Genomic DNA, 22989 nt, shown 5'->3' with positions numbered 1-22989 from the left:
TGGAAGAATTTTGATTTATTCAACACTTTTCCAAGTGTATGAGATTGCAATAAATCAACTACAAATAGGACACGAATGTCTTTGAAGATAAATATTGCAGTTCAACAAAAGAGTAATAGGCCTACATCACATCATTTCCATTTATCATTAAACAACAGCATGGCGATAGAAGAATATGCTGAATGAATTAGTAATTTTTAATAACATTGTACAATGAGTGGTATCAAGATCCGTCCTAGTCTCAAATTTCTCGTATTAGATATAGAGTTTGCCGCCATTCTGATCACGTGACTCAATAGCATATGTATAGTGTGTTCAATGAGAGATGGAGTGATAACGTGTGTTTCATTTCGAGTTAACAGAGAAAACGTGAACTTGTTTTAAACCTAAGATGTTTTCAGAGCGAAACAATCATCTTATTGAGTTGAGAAGTCACTCACCCTGGCTCTAGCATCGACCTGTGCTCCATTCCTGAGTAGTATCCTGATAATGTCGGTCTGATTGGCACGAGCAGCAAGATGCAGTGGAGTTTCTCCTCTCACTGTCGGCACATCTGGATTGGCTTCGTTTTGCAGTAGATATATCACAATGTTCATGCAGCCCATGAAGCTTGCAACGTGTAGTGGGGTGAGACCAGACTGCAAAATACACAATTCATGTCACATTCATTTCCTCAACACAAATCAAATTAATGTTTATGTGGCTTTAAATTATACATTCAAAAATATTCCTCGATGATTTGTCTTGAAAATACCACTTACTCTTTTCCAAGTTATCGCTTGCATTGAAATGTTTTTCCAATAATTACAAATTCATTCAATGATTGACCAATTCACATTTGTTATTCTTCTCATTAATTTGTACTCTATGTATTTACATGATTAATAATGGTTATAGTCTTCAACTCATGCGCATGCCAAGTTATATATTGTGGGTATTGTCTCATTCCATTGTTTTCACCTTTTTTAGAGCAGTTGATATGCTTCTAATTTGTTTTTGTAATGGATTGAGGATTAAGGATGAATTTTGATTTGTTTGAAGGTGTGAAACATGATTGTTGTTTGATTTCTTTACTGGTCTCTTATAGTTATAGTTGAATGTATTCTACACCCATCTCTTTCAGAACCCTATAATGGACAGTGATCAATGATTTAGTAGACATTTATGTCTTATTCAGTCATCTAGAAACCTACAAATTAATGGTTTGAGTAGCTCACATGGTACATACATAAATACTTACGTTTGTTAGATTAATTCGTATGCATGTGTATTTTTGTTGTAATAGTTATACCGGTTTTCAGAACATTTATTAAATCTAATGAACAATTAAATCAATAGGGATATTCACGATGTTTCTTTTTACCAAGCTAAACTGCTATTTTCTAAGTTGTGATAGTGAGCACCCCAGATTGAAACCTCTTAACTACGATAGCTTTACAAGCAGGAACTCGTGTAACCCATCATTATAACCTAACTTTTAAAACTGAAAACTGGCTGTAGAAGTTAGAATACAATACAACCGCCATTTCAGAGAGAATAGCAGGAGCAAACACAACTTGGCTGGCTAAGGGTGTGATTACAGAGAATGCATGTATGTGCAAGTGCACGTCAGATCACGTTTGAGACGAAAAACAAAATTTGGAGAGTGCCATTCAAACACGTTGCGATATGCATGCAGCTGGTCACACTGAACGCAACCAGTTCAGTGTGAGTGTTCCTGTTGCTATATCCATACTTTGTCTCTCATCTGCACGCTTGGTCATGCAAAACCAGGCTAGCAGTTGCACATACGATCACAATGTGATCACACCCTAAAGTCACATCGTGACTACCCCTCATATTGAATCTGTATGGTTTAATAGTCCATTAGATTTAATGAGTTTCCTACCTCGGTGGTGGCCTCGATGGAAGCGCCATGCTTCAACAGGAGTTCGACAACCTTGATGCGGTTCTTCTTGCAGGCGATGTGGAGGGGAGTGAACCCGTTGAGCGCACGCGCATTGGGGTCTGCCTTGCGGTCGAGCAGCAGCTTGGCGACGCGCGCATGCCCGCAGTGGGCGGCCACGTGGAGGGCGGTCAGGTAGTCGACCGTCACCTCGTCGACCGGCGCCCGGTGGTAGAGCAGGATGCGAGCTGCGTCCACGTGGTCGCCTTGCGATGACATGTGAAGTGGTGCCAGCCCGTTCTACGACACGAAGCATGTTTTCCAAATTATAATTATTGTTATTTATCTATGATATTATGAAGAAAAGAATCAATTTATACATGTACGGGATAGGAAATACACGAATGACGTATCATCACGTCTGAACTACTGAACTGACCATGAAATTTTGCATATAGATTGTTAATTTTTACTGAGGATGGTTATCTATAAAGAAAAGTATTGGCTTATACACGTACAGGACGAGAAATACACGAATGACACAGCATCACGTCTGTAACGTCCACGTTCATCCTGTAAAGTTCCACGTTTGTAACGGTCGGGAGATAAAAAGGAATAGAGACATATTATCTGCTTTTCCGACAAGGATAGTAACACCAATGTTAATCAAATACTGCCATTATAAAGTGAACCTCACTATAAGTGTTTTGGTATGATAGTTATCTTCAAGACAAAGAACAGATATAGTGGCAGGGAAACTAATCCTGGAAACCAGCCACCCTTATTCCACAATCCAAAGAAAGATACACCACATTCAAGAGCATATCTATAGCATCAACTGTGGCTCTATTTCTCCTGAAACCAAATTGATTTAATGCAGTAAATTTTCTAGTAATTTGCTCTGTAATTATTGTTCGTGCTTTCCTTTGGCGAGAATGAATTTATTATTATTATTATTATTATTAGTTGGAGGTGTTTGTGTTGCCTAACTGACCTTAGTTTTGGAGCTGATGGGCGCGCCCCTCTCCAGCAGCATGTCAACCACCTGTTCGTGGCCGGACCTCGCAGCGCAGTGCAGTGGAGTCAGGCCGTCACGTGTCTTCGACTCGATGTTGGCGCCTTTCTCCAGCAGCAGCGACACCATATTGCTTTTGCCCCATTTCGCGGCCACATGCAGTGGAGTTATGTTGTGCTGCAATAGAGCAAAACAAGTTTTAATCAGTTTTCAGAACGATTAGAAATGCCATCAATCGAAAATCGTAGTGAAGATTTATCACAGAGAATATCTGACATTGGGCTAACAGTGATTACTAAGCGTTAAGTTCAGATTCAAATTAATCACTTTTGAATATTTAAATTACGTCAAAGCAGTCTGATTTTTATGATTAGAAGCTATAAGCGTCTACTCACGTTTGTGGAGCGCTTTCAGACGCCATATCCATTTCAAGACTGCTATATCGTAATTTAAGTATTGGAAAGTGAACACTAATAAGCAGTTCGTAATGAAAAGTAAAATTGAAGAGTAATTCGGTTAGCATATTGTTAGATTTTATACAAAATACAGACTGGCTTTTCAACTATTTAAATTCGGGAGGGAAATACTTTAGGATTAATTCTGTTGTTTATCTCCCAATCATCATTTAGATTTTTTGCATGTGTAGATGAAATAAATTAATTAACAGAATATTAAATTATTGAATGTTACTTCACTTAACAGTGAACTCAGTGATCAACTGATTACTTACTCAATGATTACTGAGTGATTAACAGTGATCTCATAAACAAATTGTAAATAAATCAATTCATTCTGGTCAGATACACATATACCTTTGTCCGATTCAATTATTTTGATATTTATTCAAATATACCAGCATGAAAGAAATTCGTCATGCTTATGATAAGATAACCAACCAGTTTAAACTTCTCCTGCTTGTTGTTGGGGTAGTGTTCTTCAAAAATAAGAAACAAGAAAATCTTCAGTTCTCCACAACATGAATATTGTACCATCTGAACGGGCATAATTACATATTGCTCCCGAACATTGAATTTCTTCCTATAACATTGATCATTTTACAACAATAAGAGGCAAGACATGAACCAAAAACAGTACTGTAAAGTGTCGAGAGCAGGTCTGTCTAAATTCTAAAACATAGCATTACAGTGCAAATGTTATTGTACTTACTTTAGCGGAATAGTTGACATCTGCACCCTTGGTGAGAAGAAGGTTAGCTATTCCTTCATTGCCATAATGTGAAGCTATGTGCAGTGGGGTGAACCCACTTTTGGACGTAACATCGGGATTATGTTCATTCTGTAACAAAAAATAGAATTTATCAAGTGAATATTGTTTCGATCAAAGGCAAATCTAGTCGTTAGTTGAAGTTTTATTGCTTTGCTATTGCTATGTATGCTTTTGGACAACTTGGGCGGGTCCTGAGTGTTGGCCATCACCGGTCTGTGTATTGTGCATATGTGCGGACGTTGCTCGAATATGGCATCTTGGCGTCGGATGGTACCTCTTTGGGAGTCCTGCGACCTTTCGCGATCTCTCAGAGAGCCCTTATCAAAAAGCTGCTCGGCAAAAATCACAGGTATTCATCACATCTCCTCTTCCAGGAATTCCCAGTTTCGAATATAAAACAACTGTTTATGAAAAACCTTCTTGTTTTTATTAAAAAGAGTAACTTTACTTTCACCGAAATCCAACATAATTATCCAAACAGAAACAGATTGAATACCAACATTCAGATTCCCCGGTTAAATAACTCCATTCAACTAGGAAACTGTTTCCACCTAGCTCAATGGCTTTACCGTGATATTCCAGTTGAGATATCTGACATTGAGAGGTGTAGCTTTGCCGTATACAAACGTAGAGTGAGCAAGTGGCAGCTCGACATTGGGGTAGAGGCTTCGGAGGCTCTCCTACATTTGCCTTATAGATGAATATTTCATTTGAAAATGCCAACATATTAGTTCATATATTCATCCTAATTTTTTTTTATTATTATTTCTTTCCCCACACAATTTTGAAATAAAGTTATGACTGCCGAGTGAAACCCTTAAGCGCCGTTGAGCTGAAATTTATTATCATCATTTGTATGTTTATACTGTAATCATATAAATATTTTGTTCATATTTTACTTTCAATTCCATATTATTCCAAGTTAGTATCATAATTTTCTTAATTCAAACCAGTGTATTTCAACTGTCTGATTTAGTTCGACTCTTCCCTGCACACGGACAAATCATCCACGCATGGAGTATATTTTTTATATTGATTATTGTTACACTATTATTTTGTAAATATGTTTAATCGATGATTTAATTTGAATTTGAATTATTCAATTAAAAAGTGATGGGCAACAATATTAATCTTACGATAGAAGATTTTAAACTACCTTCAAGTTTTTTAAATAGATTATCTAAAATATGAGAATTGAAGTTCCACTTTCATGAATGTTCAAGGGATGATTGAGGAACAAATATACTTTTTCAAATAGGCTGAAGTCAAGTGAAATGATAACAGTGAACGTCTTAAAGATTTGCAAGAATTGGTGAGTTGTTTTAAACTTAAATTAGTAGCTTCAGTTATCATGATGTAATTCCAACCGCAAACACATTTTCTCAGACTAATTGAACAGTTATTGACAATTCAATTGAAAGTTATACTTTTGATTTGAAAAGAGGCATTGAAATGGAAATTGTGCGCTAATTATTATAATGGGTTGATTGCTGATACTTGGAATGTTTTCGAATACATTGGCCTTCAAGAAAACAAGAAATGAAAAAACACACATATTTTGTAAATCCGACATATTTATTTGTGGTAGAGGTACATGGTTTCGTGGCCACATAATTAAGCAGAAACCATGGTCCTGTACAATAAATAAACGTAGGACCAAGGAACATGGATTCTGCTTCAAGATGAGACCAGCAGTGCTGTAACAAAACCATGATCCTGTACCTTGAATAAATGTGAAATTTACAAAATCTGTTTTTCTATTCCATTATGGAACGGTTCTACAATATCATTAGTGACTCTTTGAAATTTTTAAAACGAGAAAAAGAGTGATAGAGAAAAGAAAGGAGAATATAATCACTATAGCGATTGAACGAGAAAATTAGTAAATATTAAATGAGGAAAATGAGACCATGTGGGTGTAAGTAGGTTTCTAAGGACAGTTTTACAATAGGCTATAGCTTATCAAGTAAATGTAGTAACTTGATTCCAAGTATTGAAGACTGTATTTAATCTAATATCTTGCATTTTCTTATTGTCATGTCTGTTGTATTTTAGTTCAAGTTGGGCGAATGGACCTTCTATGACTCCAGTGAGGTCCACGTTATAGTTGACAGTAAGGTATTCGATTAACATTGGTTATGCTATTCTTGTCTATCATTCGACAAAGCCGATAGCTCTATCCTTATTAGTTACAAATGTTTCCAGATCGTGTTTGAACAATTTAGAATTATATTAACAAAATGTTTCATATCAATTATGCAAATTCATCACTAAATAATTGAAAATATATTTTCTTTACTAAAGAAATACAATTGTTCATTTTTCACAAGGATTCATTACATCACAAGAAATTTTTTACATCTTATATACTGGTATCAGCTGTCCTTTATAGAAGGCAGTGGCAAGGTAGAGAATCGGCAACGCTATTTTCCTAACTTTCCCCACTGCCATTATAGCGTGGACCTCACAATATATTTTGTAAATCACAAGTCACCAGTCAAATGAGTAATAATACTCAAATGTAATTTGAGTATAATTTGTTTATTTAGCCTATTGTACCATAAATAAATATTACCTGTAATAGGAGGGCTGCCGCCTTGCAGTCATCCTTTTTGGCAGCAATGTGAAGGGCTGGAAGGCGAACTTTACCTCTGGAGTCATTTTCAAGAAGGACGGCCACTATCTTATCATGACCTTGTTGCATAGCTACGGCCAGTGGGGTGAATCCATCCTAGAAAATATCAACACAATATGAGACAATTATTTTTGGCTTAATCTACCAACCCTTGAACTATGAGAAGTAAATCTATATCAGGCAAATTGTGTCAACAATTACAGTAATAGGTCTACTATGAAACTATACATTTTCCAGTAGGTACCATAATAAAATTCAACCTACTATACGATTATAGTATAGAATCAGATTACTGTACTGGTACATTAGGTAGTAATGAAGTACCTTTTGAACAAGATATAAATATTGTTGAGTTATTGGAAGTGATAAGAAGTCGCATTCTTATTTTTTTATAGCTTACTTTCCATACGGTTATTAAATATTCACTCAGTGAAATAGGTCCTACAGTAACTACTTCAAGCATGTAGTTTTGCAAATTTTAACTAGACATTTTCAACAGAAATTAAACTTTGCCAACATGAAATGGAAATGAAAAAATCTTTATTAAGCGAAGTTAGGACTTTCAAGTCCTTTCTGTCACTCAACCTGATGTAAAAACCTCTAATATGTAGGCTAACTTGACCCATGAAAATGATAAGCACACGCTTATAATTCCATGAATAGGCTATACGGTCACAGAATACACACGGTAACCTCCTCCTAACCCCGGTAAGGCGGTAGGACTAAGTCAGACATTAGCAAGATAAATTTCAAAATAAATTAAACTTTAGGATATAAACATAAATTAACTTACATTTTTGAAGTGATACCTATTTTATAGGATGTTATATTTAGCTTGCCTAGCCACGATTCCATTACTTATATTTGAGTCCCCATAAATAAAGTTTTATGTTAATGAATCACCAAACAGCTTGATCAGCATTTCTTATGAATAGGTAATGTTTATGCTGGATGATTGTTAAAAATGAGAACATTTTCCCTTTTTTATCCTTATCTCCGTTAAAATACACAATGAAAAATGGAAAACCTTTTTTAATCTGTATAGAATATGGTACATTCAGTAATATTTTTAAAAAGTTTCTAAATTCTATTTCACAATCCATTCTGAAATTTCTACTACAGACTTGAATAATTGCCTGTGATATATTACAATAATTCAACATCTTGACCAAAAACTATTGTAATTTTTTAATACGGTCGTGAGCAAAAATAAGTTTGCCAAAAATGTCAATACAAATAAAATGTCTATCCTACTAATTAATTGCTCAAAAAAAGCGGCAGCCGACAACAAGAACTAAGAACACGCACAGTGTGAGATGTGAGAGTTGAGAGGTTATGTTAAAGTTGATCTTTATTAATCGAGGGGTCGAAATAATGTAGGCTACTATCGACTATCGATCAGATATCGAGATTTTTCGTTTAGCGGGAATATTTCAAAAGATTCAATAGGCCTAGATCTAAATTTGAAAATTCATTACGGTACATTTACAATTACAATACAGTCAAATATCATGCTTCATGAAAAAAGTTGACTTGATTCATGAAAATCGGAAAATCTAAAGCAATAGAATATAATAAATTAGCATTAAATATTATTACGGTAGATATTATATTTTTGAATAAATTCACGAATCGAATGTGTAGGCTATTATCATAGAGAAACAATAGCGTAAGTATACTATTGTTCCTCTATGCTATTATATAGAATATAATTATAATCACTATTATATAGAATACATTCTAGGTACCCTATTATATTATTTATTGTAAAACCATTATGATTGTTTTTTGATTGAATTATTAAAATTCTTTGAACTATTATTATTTTTAAACAGAATTAAAACTTTACAAGATATCATCATAGACTGTGAAACAAAATCTGTGTTATCATGTAAAGGTTTTAGTGAGGTGATCGTCTATATTTCATATTATATAAATAAGGTAGCGGGACAAATATACTACTGGAAAAATATATATAGACTAATAAAATAGAGCTAATGAGCAATGAATAACACAATGTGTACTCACACATTGTCATTGATAACACAAATAATACTAGGAGTATTCTTTTTTGTGCTTTCAAAAATACCATCATTACTATACACTATTGTTTTACTAACTATAACCTACTGTTTGTAGAACTTCACTGGGAACTCCATAGACGCAAAATAATAAAAGGCTCCAAGAGACGAAAAAATACATGATAAGAGTTTTTCATAAGACAAATAACACATTATTAAGACTTATTAATATATTCATGACATACTTCAAAAAACAGATTGATTTCATACAAATACCGAGAAATTTATTTTCTGTACTCTCGAAATTTGTTAGTACCCACTTGTTTACTATCCTACCCTATTGTTTATTGTTTTACTATCTTGCCTACAGAATTGCACTAGAATTTTCAAATGCTATGAGAGAGGGGAAAAGATGTGATAACTCATAAGACCTGGTCTTATTTATACATTAACGATTAGCTGCTGGTATCATTTTTAATGCAAACATGGTTATTATAAGTAATTATAAAACAAAAATTCACATTTCCTATTGATTTATAGTAGCTTATTTTCAACTCTGAAACTAAATAATGGATTTTTCTCATTTCTCTCATCTTTGCAAGGATAGACATTTCATTTAAATGAGAAATTATTGACAGATTGACAATATTCTCTAACAATTTGGATGAAATTTCTAGCACAATTTCCATCTATGAAAAGCATAATGAATGAAACATTATCAGTTTGTATACAGTACTGACCTCGGTCGCTAGGCTTTGATTCGCGCCACTGGCAAGTAAAAACTTGACTACATTATCGTGGTTCTCTTGTGCGGCCATGTATAGTGGTGTGAAGCCATTCTGGCTTTGTACATTGACGGATGCCCCGTTGTCGACAAGGAGTCGTACCACATCCTCCTGTCCGGCTGAAACACAATAAACATTGTCTCTCATAATATAATTATACTTTGATCGAGAACAAAAGCTTATATCATTCACTGCCTTCCTGATATGAAATGGCCAATTTATCATATATGCTATGGTGATTTTTCTTCAGGAAAATAGACTGGGTACTGGAAAAGGAAAAAAGCATTCACATTTTTTATTTGTTTTTCCAGATTGATTTCTATGGATTTTGCGTATTTGATCGAGTTGGAGGTTTTGTTTGCTATAATACCAGAATCAATAGTCTTCCCTAATTCACTGTATACCTATAGTAATTATTTCTACTAACTTCCATAATATACCTACAGTTACAGTAAATGGGCCTATAATATTTTTGGATGTACAGTGCATAAGTGTATAAAATTAGATATTATTTTGAGACTCCTCTGTTGCATAACTTATTTGATGTGTTTTTGCCTTAAGCTAAATAAGATGTTCCCATCTTTTGTGAGTGATAATCAATGTTGTTGTCTGCCGTGGCATTGAAAATTTTAAAATTATCCCGAAAATTGTCTTAAAGTTGAATGTTTGATAAAAAAATGATCTCTTAGACTTCACTATTTTCTTGGATTCTAGATATTGAACAAGGACAAGGTTACACATTGAAGAATTGAATAATTATTATGTTATAGAAAGATTTTCTGCTTTGTAAAATGTTGAGTACTCTTCGAGATCAAACATTATTCTTCAGACTCTGGTTCATAGGAATAAGCTTTTTCATAATTTTGATGACAGTAACAATACAGCTGGACACCTAATAAATAATGTATCAGTGAACGTGTCCAGAGAGTGAAGATAGAACTTTTACCCAATGAGTTCTTATTGGACTATTCCTACTCAGCCCAGATGAGTGAGTACCTATGAATAGTCACATACCGGTACATCAAAACTCATTTACATTTTTATAAAACACGTTCAATGATACGGGTATGTTTGAATCCAGTTTTAAACCTGAAAGTATTCTCACACATTTGATGAACACTGATTATTTGAGCAGATATCATCACCATGCTTTGACGAACGTATCCCAATCTCATATATTAAAGTAAAAAGTAAATTCTTATGGCGTTTTGTCGATGGGGAGTCCCTTATATTGGGTGAAAGTCCAACATCATCTGAATATATAATTTGGGCCGTAAACATATTATATTAATATCAGCCTATAGAATAGTCTAGATTGGTTATCATTATGATTGTGTGAGAAAAATGAATAGAAAGCTCACCCAACGAGGCAATGTGTAGTGCTGTATTTCCTTTTTTGGTGGCGGAGTCCACATTCGCACCTCTTTTGAGCAGTTCTGTGACCACGTGGACGTGACCATCTTTGGAAGCAAGGTGCAATGCATTCAGACCATTCTGAAACACAAAATCAACACAAGATTTCCATAGATGAAGACGAATTGATATTGTCAAAACCACTTGTTTATTCAAACAATTTAAGATAATACTCCACTATTAGTCTAAATTAGTTACATTTCACACCATAGGCAATCCATTTCTTCAATATCTCCCATGCGCGCTCCTAATTTCTCTCTTTTTCTATACAGTATTCTTCAAACCGTAACTTTTTTATTCATCCATTCTTTTTTTTTCTTCTCTGTCACTGTTTCTTAATAACATATGCTTATTTCATAACGTGAATGTGCTTCATTTTCGCAAATAGGAAATCTTGGAGACTTGATAAGATAATAAAGAATTAAGAGATTGATAAGAAGAATTCACAGAGTATATATATAATCATTAAAAAGTGGACTCAAATCAATTCAAGTGGATAGCATAACCTATAATATTCATTCATTCATAATTCTATCTTCATTGAATTATCATTCACCCCATCATCATCATCACCTAGGCTTAAAATACTTCTAGAAAGTCGCCTTTGTAAAATAATAAATTATCACTTCACTCCATGGAAGTAGAAGGAAATAAGTGACATGATAATTTATCTTAATTGTAATCACAAGTTATCATTCTCGCAGTTTCAGTTCACTTAGAAGATTATAGTTTTATAGGCTACCAGTTTTAGTTATCCATGTAATCGAAATGGATTTTCATTCATAGGAGCAGAAAGATGAATTCACTCTAGTATAGTTGAGCATCTTAGTATAGAATTTGATATGATGTGTTCAACTGTGTATTGCTTTGAAAGTTTATAAGTTATACTTCATTGGACTGGAGTTTAGTTTAGAAGTTGAAAATAGTTCACTTTAAAAGTAAATTGGGAAAAATCACAGTAGCCTGATCATAAGATATTGTGAAATATATGTTTTTTAATCAATTACGGTAGTTCTATTTATATGCATACCAAATCGGTAAAAATTATGGAAACACCTAAATATTTCTTTTAAAAGGCTAATTTGACAGTAGGTTCTATTAGAATCCAACTATTCAAATTAAAAATTACTTCTCTGTTGCGTCAGAATTTTGATAATTCATTTTTAATCCTAAATCATTTCTTTAAATTACAAGATACATGACGAATGATATGATACATGATGTCGATGAAGAATTTCAAGATAGAATGAATGGCGAACGCCGAACATTGATATCTCAGACTATTTCAAAGGTATTTACATTTGAAGATACTAATATATCATACAAAAATGAAATAAATGAGTACCATACTTTGAAAATTTGACAGATAAAACTTTTCTGATCAAAGTGTGAAGTATGTGAGTAGATGTTACTATTGGAGAGAACAAAACACTTCCAGTTAGTTTAAAGCATAAAATCCTCAAAAACATTAATCGATTGATAAAATCATCTGAATTGATAATATTTCTCTTAACTGGAATTAAAAGAAAGACATCATTTGAAATAAGTTAATCAAGGAGGAAATAATGAATGTAGGATCACTAAGAAAGTAATATAATTGTGTAACTTACCGCATTGGACGTATTTATATCGACATTGTTCTTATCGAGTTGATCGAGCACCTTGTCCAGATGACCAGCCCTCGCCGCCCGCAGGAACGACGTGTTCCCGTCAGACTGCAATCACACAAAATAACAGCTCTCATAAGAATAAAGCAATAAACAATAATATCTCAATAAATTGTCATGATTATACTTGAAAAAACCAACTAATCAGTATAGGCAATCGATTGTCTATATAAACAATAAACAATAATATAAGCATTTAACGATAATATCTCAATAAATTGTCATGATTATACTTGAAAAATCAACTACCCAATCAGTATAGGCTATCGCAGAGTCTTGCTCGAGGAATAGATAGGTAGGAGGAATTTGTACGAATAGTTTCATAATTATTGCACATGAGCTTTCAGTTTGTGCGTGGATAATGAGAAGTGCGTGAATGATTTGATGTGATGATGAAACTCTATGCCTACCGGTGGGATTCAAACCCACGTCCTACGACCCGGTAGCGCTAGAAGACTAGGGTTAGAAGAAAGGGTGCAACGCCTTAGTCGTCTCAGCTAACCGAGTCGATAAATATTAGGCTACACGTTAATAAATTATCACAGGTTAAGCCTTAAATCGGAAGTCCGATTCACTAGATGTCAAATCTTCCAGATGTGTCAGGCATCAGGCAAAGAATATACTTTCGTATACTGTACTTCATGAACATTCGTTCACTTCCAGACTTTTAGAAATAAATCATTCTAGCGGAGAAAGGCAGAACTAACTCAAGACACAAGAGCTATGAGAGTGGCTAAGGCTGAGTCACGTCCCAAATTCAACGAGCAGTCTCATTGGCCAAATACTTGCAAGCTGCTTGCTTCCTATTGGTAGTGAGCTGTGAAGGTAAAATTGCGACTTATCAACCCATTGACCAATCGGACAGCTTCTTTGTTTTTGAGGCGTGCACTACTAATCAAGCCACTACAACGTCAATATTTCATGTTATCACTCTGAGAAGTGCATTCGACGATAAAAATACGATAAGCGGGTTTTCTATTTATTCCAAAAAAACTAGACCAGACTAGTTTGAATTCGATTCACAGTCAAGCTGGAAGGCAGAGCTGAGAGCTTAGACAGTTTACCAATTTATCACAAAAAGCATGGGGAAATTAAAATAGAACTCCATTAAATCTTTCTTATTTCTTATTGAAAAATGTTGTTTTCAATAAATGATCGTAGAGAGATTGCAAATGTTGAGCTTACCACAATCAACAATGCTAGTAACAGGTGAATGAACGAGCCTTATCGTTCTATTCTGTTGAGCACTGAGACAAAGCAGATTAGTAAAGCGGTGCCTTAGCAGGGCTTCTGTCTGATACCATATCACAGATCGACCGCATTGGAGCAACAACGTTTCAAGCACCCAAACCTACAACCCTAGTAGAAAGTGTGAACACCGCGTTTTAAGCATGTAAGACACGCATTGAGACTCTCCGTCGTAGCACCTGTAATTGTTTGCATTTGTCAATAGGATTTTGAGTCGAAATGGGAGTATCAAGTGCATAGATGTGTCGGGGTGGATGCAGTTGAACCCTCACACCATGAACTCACTCAATCCCTCTCTCTTCCTCACTCTTTCTCTCTCTCTCTCTCCTAATAGCATATCTCTCTCTCTCTTTCTGACGAGAGGAGTGTCAAACAGAGGGTCCCGGTGACGACGCTAATTACCTGATGACACGCTATGGAAAATGGCTTGAACGATCGATTTTCATTTGTCTTTGACAGTAGTTTTTCCAAATACTCATTCTATCCTTTCAAAACAGCTCTGAGCACTTGAAGAATGATCATCTTCTCTCGTATTAGGTAAGAAATAAAAATCTAAGTACCATTCTTTTTTAATTTTTTACTCACGACATGTTTAGTTAGACCTACCTCTCTTGAAGAATGATGAGGTAATCGTCTCTTATATCATGATCATCTTCATTTGTATGAATCCTGAGAGCTATGGGAGTTTCATCACCTTGAATTTGGATTCATAGCTCACCATCCATAATCAAACTAATTATATGGGAAGACCGTGAATAATTGAAGAACATTATAATGAATCTATATATTTTTAGAACTGAGTTGACTGTCGATAATCATTGGATGTATGATGAGCCGAGCTTGAACAATGAACAGTCTATAAAAAAAGGTTGGGTGAATGAAAGGGGTTGAAAACAGGAATAGGACTATGTAGATTTTTAAGGTAGGATAAATTAATGTAGATTATATTCTTGTGAATTGATGAAGCATTAATGAAAAAATGTATCTGAGAATTAATAATGACCCAATTCCAGACAGAACATAGAGATGGGGATAGACTTGACCAATGTTTCGTAATCATTATCACAATCCGATTTGAATCAATTGACAATGATTATTTTTATTCTCATCTCGATGTTCTCTGAAATTACTCAGTGAAGAGCTAAGCTGATTCTTTCTCAACTTACCTACTAAGTGCCGATTGCACAAAAACCGTTAAATTTTAACCGTGATTAACTCCAAGTAAAGTGAGTACTAAAGTAAAAGTACTGATCTGATCCTTTTCCAAAGCCTTTCACTGATAAAGCGTTTTCTGAAACCTAAACTCTTCAATTTACTGAAAGTAATCATGTGAATGTATTAAACAGATTCTCTCTCTAAGTAGTATTCAATCCATATTGTTTTCATTGATGAAGATTTCAAATTTTAAAGTTATCAGATTCATAACTGCCTCAGACTACGGTAAGTTTTGTTTTGCAAGTGCAAACTATGATTCAAACGGGAATATGCAACGAGGAATACAAGTAAACACAGTACATAGAGCTCACACAGACAATAAGTGCTTGTTTACTACGGCGGGAAAGGGAACAAGAACGTATTTTGTGAAACGCACATTGAGTCTTGCGACAGAGCCAATGGGAAAATTGGCGTCAAGTTGGCGACGGCTAGACTAGAAAACTTGTCTGAGGGGAAAAGCGACTGCAGGCGATAGAAAGAGGGTAGCGTCTGTCTGGTCGGGGAAATATGGATTTTTCCCACGTTACGTCATTCTCAGCTGCTTGCAGGACCTCTTTTACCTGCTGGGACGAGTAACATTCTAACTGGGTGGGGTGTCAAGATTTGCTAAATCGACTATGAACAGTTCGAAAATAATCACAAATAACTATAATCCAACTACAATGTTAGAACACTATAATATCATGTTACAACACTATAATATAGCCAAATATTGTTTGAGAATTGGAGCAAGGAATTTATCGGCTTTAAAGAAGTATCAAAGTGCGGTTGTTCTTCTTTCTTCTTCCTTAGCACTACAGTCCTATGTGGACCTTGACATTCATGACAATTCCTTTCCATCTGTCTCTATCACCAGCAATATTCTCTTCCATCCCCTAATTCTCAACACTCGCATATCTCTGTCCACACCTTCCAGCCACCTTCTCCTTGGTCTCCCTCTTCTTTTTGTGCCTTCAATTCTTGCATTCAATATTGCCTTTGGCAACATTTCACTATTCATTCTTTTAACATGTCGAAGCCAGCGTATCCGTTGCAACTTTATGAAACATATCATTGTAAAGTAACGAATGGAAAAGTTTAAAAGGACCTGATCAATAATTACTCAAATTTCACTAGATAATTTCCACATAAGATAATATAAAGAGTTAAAATGTTGTGAATAGTGTAGGCCTACATGTAAGAGGAAATTTTTCAGTAGATGACGAGAAACACATGAAAATCATTCAAATTTTTCTACAGATACTGTACGAGTTTTAAATAGCTAGAGACTAAAGATGTTATCCAACTAGCCTACTTTTAATTTTCTCAAAAAAATTCAGAGCTCAAACAGAGAAATCTCTGTAAACAGTACTGTATAGAATTAATATTTGATCCCAATGAGGAAGCCATAGGGTATTGGACAATGCTGCAAAAGAGTTTGAATGGTTTTCTCATGTGAAATCAAACATAAATTCAACTACAGTAGTCCACTTGAATCTATCTAAAAAAGAATAGATTGAAATCGAGCAGCAGGGCAAAATTCCAAATAATTTCGTTAGAGCAGCGGAACATTCCCCTCTTTCCCTGGTGATTTTTGAAGCTGTGCCAGACTGATAATCACTATTCGTGAAATCGACGGTCTAAATCCGGACGAAATGTTGGTCAACAAAACTGTATTTCAGCAATTCAATATTCTATGGAGATAACAGTTTCTATTACGATCCATGCATAAATATTATAGTTTGTCTTCTTCATGACATATCAGTGTAAAATCATCATAGACACAGGGGTGAGGGACCGTGTTTTTGAGTGAGAGACTATGTTTAGTAGGGAACGTTTTCTTCTGTCTTCACACTGTTCAAGAGCGAAAAATTTAAATTGAATTGTCAATTTTAATAGTAATTATCCAGTACTTGATTCAAATCATAAGCATGGAAAATGAGTACCCTATTGAAAAACTCAATAGGTTTTCTCAATAGGTCAAACATACAGTGACTATATGTTTGAATTAAATAAATTTGTAAGAATTTAAATTTAAATTCGCTTAAATTTGTAAGATTAAAAAGAATTTTGACAAAATTGAATAGTCATAAATCGGTTGAAGTTCTTGTACTTGATGTCGTCTAAACAACCATTCAGATCAGATTGTGAATCAGTGTTGTACTTTTATTGTTTCATATACATGATAAAACTTTGTGATCAAGTTTTAAATACCGCAATCACCAATGGAAATCTTATAGAATCATCAATAATTTCATAATAATGCCACAGGTATAACATATTTTTAGACTTGCCTTGAAGTTGTAAGTTGAAGATTGGATGAAATCTCTTGAGTTTCAATCGTTGGAATACCTGTGTGAATTATATTAATCCTTCAAAAACATAAAATACTGTGATGATAAAAATATATTTAAATTATTTCTTATTGAAAGTGTCACCAAAATGCCATCTTTATGAAAACCTTGTGTGAACGTTTTAACTTTAACTGTAAGGCCTTTTTTTTTTTTAAATTCTTTTATATCACCGTATTACTGTAATTATATATACTGTATATTACCATACAATTACTGTAATATAATTACTGCATTATACCCATATAATTACTGTAGTCAAACCTATTGGTAGGGCTACCACCTAAAAAACTGTCTCAGTTCATCTATTCGTACAGGATATAAAAGATGACAGGGTATCTCATCAGGTAACTGATTAGATTTTATAAAAATGACAGGATATCTCATCAGGTAACTGATTAGATTTTATAAAAATGACAGGTATCTCATAAAGTAACTGATTAGATTTTATACAAATGACAGGGTATCTCATCAGGTAACTGATTAGATTTTATAAAAATGACAGGGTATCTCATAAAGTAACTGATTAGATTTTATAAAAATGACAGGGTATCTCATCAGGTAACTGATTAGATTTTATAAAAATGACAGGGTATCTCATAAAGTAACTGATTAGATTTTATAAAAATGACAGGGTATCTCATCAGGTAACTGATTAGATTTTATAAAAATGACAGGGTATCTCATAAAGTAACTGATTAGATTTTATAAAAATGACAGGGTATCTCATAAAGTAACTGATTAGATTTTATACAAATGACAGGGTATCTCATAAAGTAACTGATTAGATTTTATAAAAATGACAGGGTATCTCATAAAGTAACTGATTAGATTTTATACAAATGACAGGGTATCTCATCAGGTAACTGATCAGATTTTTTAAAAATAACAGGGTATCTGTTATTAAAAATAATGGCTATCATAATCATTTCTTGTTATAAGAGCTCTTTGCATACGGAAGTTTGTAAATTTTGCTCGGTATATCAAGAATGGAAATGGAAATGCGCCAAGATGAACTGCACATTCTAATAATACAACAGTAGTAAATCATACATGAACATCTCGCATCTATATAATATTAAAAATGATTTCAATTAGCCTAATGTTGATCAAGATTTAAAGCTGAATCTTAAACAAGCAATCTCATCATGAGTTAGAATTAATCTGGGAGGGAGATCGATCGAGTTCATCAGCCAAGCAGACTGTGATTTATGATGCTTTTTCATTAGAGGGCTTTACCTACTGAAATGACTGGCGAAGGTCGAAATGTAGAGCTTCTGTCATCAGCCTAAGTAGAATCGTTCATCTATCTTGTTCTTTATCGATTGGTTTTTCGAGAATAACTGGGTCTAGCAGGGGGAACAGAGTTCAGGAGAGCATCAAGATTTCATATTGAATTATTTTCACAACTGGTGATATATATGTTATTTTATTCTTATTCATTATAAGTGATAAATCAGAACCATGATATTATGGTGGTATTATAATCTCAGACATTATATTATGGTGAACACTCATTGAGGACTTTATACTGTTTATATATGTACTGAACTACTAGTTTCATTTCAAGTCTTCTTCTTCTTCTTCTTCTTCTTCTTCTTCTTCTTCTTCTTCTTCTTCTTCTTTCTTCTTCTTCTTCTTCTTCTTCTTCTTCTTCTTCTTCTTCTTCTTCTTCTTCTTCTTCTTCTTTTCTTCTTCTTCTTCCCCAGCGCCTATGTCCCATTTCTCTTGGGGTCGGTTCTCCTAATCCTTTTCCGCCATTCTCAGCGCTGCTGAGTCAGTTCAGGCTCTAAATCCGTCGTCCTCGTAACCTTGGAAATGGTACCCATCCAGGTTGTAGGCGGTCTACCAGCTTCATTTCAACTTTCAAGTGAGGTTACAAAATACAAAATACAGTACCTCAATTCATTAATTGATGAAATTAATATTTTCTGTAGCCAAATATAAATGTCTTACATACTTTCACAATCAAGCTTAATGAACCTATTAATAAGCTCATTTGTCAAGCTGAAATGTTATCATTTAGTTGAATGCTGCAGATATCTTCAATTACCAAATTCTTCCTTTTGTTATAGTGCTCTGGTGATGATGGTTTTCATCGCTTAGATCTTGGGTGATTCAGTAATGTATGATATTCATCGCTAATATCTTCGGTGATTCAGTCATGCATGATATTCATTCCTCAGTGATTCAGTCATGTATGATATCAATAGCTGTAAGATATGAGTGATTCCTTCTATTCATGTAAAGCCCAGTTACTGATTCAATCTACTTCTAAAATGCTCCAGCATTTGGCGGTAGGGGGCAAGGTTAGCTCACTCCAAAACTTGGCTTCAGATTTTGTTTAGTTGACTACTGCAACGAGATTTTGCAATGAATGAGTCAGGACCAGAGTAGCATGAAACCAAAAACAAAATATTCATCTCACACACTTTTACTGTTGTCAGAAAAACTTTGGCGAGCAAGCCAATATCAGTAGGTTATATTAATAAGTAATTCACAGAAGAAGTGGTACCATAAACAAAAGATAGCGTAAAGCTAGCATATTCTATCGTTTCTCTATATGGTAGTACTTGAATATTACAAAAAAGTGTAAAGTTTCAAGAGAGTTATTTGAATAATTTCGAATTATTTATTCTTAGATATCAAATGATAATCATTCAATTGTTTGGGACAAACTATTAAGTGATTAATGGTTATACTAGCATTTGTGTGCGGAAATTGTCTTGTGCTTGTTGAACACATTATCTTGAGATGATGAATACTAATGTCATTCAATTTTTTGGGACAAACTATTGAGTGATTAATGATTATACTAGCGTTTGTGTGCAGAAATTGTCTTGTGCTTGTTGAACACATTATCTTGACATGATGAATACTAATGTCATAAACATTATTATGGTAAGATTTTCTGTTACGGCTCGATTTTCTCTTGCTGGTATTGAGATAGAGCCATCGCAGCTACAACTGAAATGGTGGATCTCGGGTAGACTGAGGGAAAATTAGCAGTTTTCCGGAATAAAATACATATTTTCTCCATCTCTTCAAATAATAAGGTAGAATTGGAATTGATTCTCATGGCTACTTTGTTAATCTATATAAATCCTGAAAACTACTTATTGTATGAAGGAATAACTTTCAAGAAAGTACTTGGATTCACGACTGTAAACATCTACAGTATCAGTAATATTCGTTCGAGCAATCAAAGTCTCAAACAATCTACAAGCACAAGCCAAACATGAAGAGTTTGGTTAATGATCCTAGTCCAGGGAACAATATCAAACGTTTAGTGTTATGCTTCATGGTAGCTCATGGTATCAATCAACTCATTATTTGTATCGTCACTTATGATTAACAAATAATTTTCTTGTTTTATCTCTTTTTATGATCATCATATAAACTGTCAATGTTGATGACTCAGGGATAAACTGTCAGGGAGTTGATGATTTCAGTCGATAATATTCGTTACTGGCGATCAGGTTGAAACCCTGATGTCCAGCTTGGAGATTTAGCGGGATGATTGTTAATATTTGTAATCGTCCGGCTCCGGAAGAAGAAATCCAACGTCTGCATGCCGACGTGAGCAGACATGATAATGCAGGCAGCTGAACATAATGCAACATTCGAACACCAGGAGGGATTTTTCCTCCGTCTACATGCATACGTCCGTCTGACTCTGTATAAGTTTGACTTTCAAGATTAACGCTTCCTGTCTCTATTCAAGTCACACTACAGAAATGAATTATTATCTTTATTCTTTGAATGCATCATACTCATTACAGTGTTTCATTACATTCATTCCATCTTTCCTTGATCAGTCTCATCCTTGGATATTATCGATAAGAATATAAACATGGAGTAATACGATTGACTCAGAGATTGTTATACTCCAATTCCAATTTATTTTGACTTGTTGAAAGCTCAACTATTGTCAGTTAAGATTTTTCAATGAATGGAATAACATGACCTCAACACTCATTTCACATGAAGAATTCCTCAGAGAAGTATGTTTTACTGACATATAATTTATAATAATAATTCAATTCTAAGTCTCTCCAACATCGTTTACTTTTCCTCCACTAGTGATGCAGTTGTATTATGCTCATGATGCTATTTTGAAACAAACGAGTTTATACTCATACTTTCACATAGTATACTGTTGTTCTTTTTCAAAAGAGTATTGCTAATTTGAAACAAACAAATTCACGTTTACTTTCTCACATAGTAGATTGTTATCTCTCAGGGGAGGAGGTTATTTTGAAAACAGCATGTTAATTATTATTTTCTCACAAAGTATATTGCTGCTCTTTCTCAAGAGAGTTGTAGTCGCACTCTATTGTAGTCCCAATAGTTGTAGTCCTGTTCAGTTATTGTGCAGATAAGCTAGGTTCATTGATAACAATTGGGAAAGGGGTTGATAGTACGTTCATTTGTCGGCTGGGATCAATATGAATTGGACAGCCCGCAGTGCGGCAGTGTAATGCTAAAAGTGGAACCAAGCAGTGCAGGGGCAGAAGCAGGTGTCCCGTGTTCTGCCACTATAAAAATGCGGCGTGAATTATATTAGTGACACTGAAGGCTGGCCCTACCTGGCTCGTGGTCTCTGTGACCATGACGTCACTGCGAAAATGCGATGCTCTCTGTTTTTCCTCTAGTCTGATGTTGTTCTCTCTCTGATACGCGATTGGGCACAACGGATACAAGACGACGGATCGCGCGCGCGTTTCGAAAATCAAAACCGGACTGACGATTTTCAGTGCTCCACCCTGCGCGAAGGGAGGCGACCAGAGTAGCCAACTGTCGCACCCTTCACTACCCTAGCAACCCTTGACAATGCGTAAGAGAGAGACGCTCCACTACCCTAGCAACCCTTGATAGTGAGTGCGAGAGAGACGCTCCCCAAGACAGAAGATCGCAAACAGCTCCATTCAGCAGTTCTCGCACTTTCACTATCACTCATTTCCACCACTGGGCCATTTCATTCTCATCTATTCTTACATCTTCTCTCCTATACTATTCCATCCATGCTAATGGAAATCTATGACAAGAAGCAACTGAACCTTCGCTAAAGATTTTCAGCATTGAATAACCAATCTTTCTATATAGCGAGAGAGTATCGATACTCTCTGATTTTCAAGCTTTCAGCAGGAAATTTAGAGCGAGACAGCAATAGGCTCCTGGCTATAATGGTGAACAGCCAACGGTTGTGTTGATATCATGCCAAGCCAACAATGTAGAAAAAGTAAGTGAATTCCTAAGATTTTTCTAGTTCCTTGCGGGAAATCATGTCATTTTTTTTAATGGAAACCAACTTCTTCAAAGAAAAAGCTCCTTCATTTGATTATTGTAAGCAGTGGAAAGTAAAAAAATATTATTAAATCATTATAAACTATTGATGATGAGGGAGATTTGAGATAAAATCATCTATGAATTCATGTAAGTGGTTGGTACCTTATTTTGAAGGCAAAATTAGGAAGGAAATTATTCATTAGAAAACTCCTTTTACAGAACATTGAACACGATCTTCTTCTCTATCACGTCTATCATG

The 22989-nt window shown here is 34.7% G+C and overlaps 1 protein-coding gene across 1 annotated transcript in view; it reads right to left on the bottom strand.

Annotated features, from left to right (window-relative positions):
• LOC111064079 (ankyrin-3) overlaps nucleotides 1-22184 on the bottom strand; it is a 63854-nt gene extending 41670 nt beyond the window's left edge. The window contains exons 1-9 of the mRNA XM_039420489.1: nucleotides 22031-22184; nucleotides 12592-12696; nucleotides 10930-11062; nucleotides 9524-9687; nucleotides 6703-6858; nucleotides 4068-4196; nucleotides 2880-3077; nucleotides 1889-2185; nucleotides 441-638 (exon numbers count right to left, since the gene is read on the bottom strand). Coding sequence (XP_039276423.1) covers nucleotides 441-638; nucleotides 1889-2185; nucleotides 2880-3077; nucleotides 4068-4196; nucleotides 6703-6858; nucleotides 9524-9687; nucleotides 10930-11062; nucleotides 12592-12696; nucleotides 22031-22054 — 1404 coding nt within the window. The 5' untranslated portion in view covers nucleotides 22055-22184. The remainder of the gene's footprint in view (nucleotides 1-440; nucleotides 639-1888; nucleotides 2186-2879; nucleotides 3078-4067; nucleotides 4197-6702; nucleotides 6859-9523; nucleotides 9688-10929; nucleotides 11063-12591; nucleotides 12697-22030) is intronic.
• Nucleotides 22185-22989: the final 805 nt, after the last annotated feature.

The sequence above is a fragment of the Nilaparvata lugens genome, chromosome 2 (assembly GCF_014356525.2).
Source record: "Nilaparvata lugens isolate BPH chromosome 2, ASM1435652v1, whole genome shotgun sequence".
Lineage (NCBI taxonomy): Eukaryota > Metazoa > Arthropoda > Insecta > Hemiptera > Delphacidae > Nilaparvata > Nilaparvata lugens.
The sequence above is the reverse complement of the archived record's forward strand: the minus strand, read 5'-3'. Positions and strand labels throughout refer to the sequence as shown.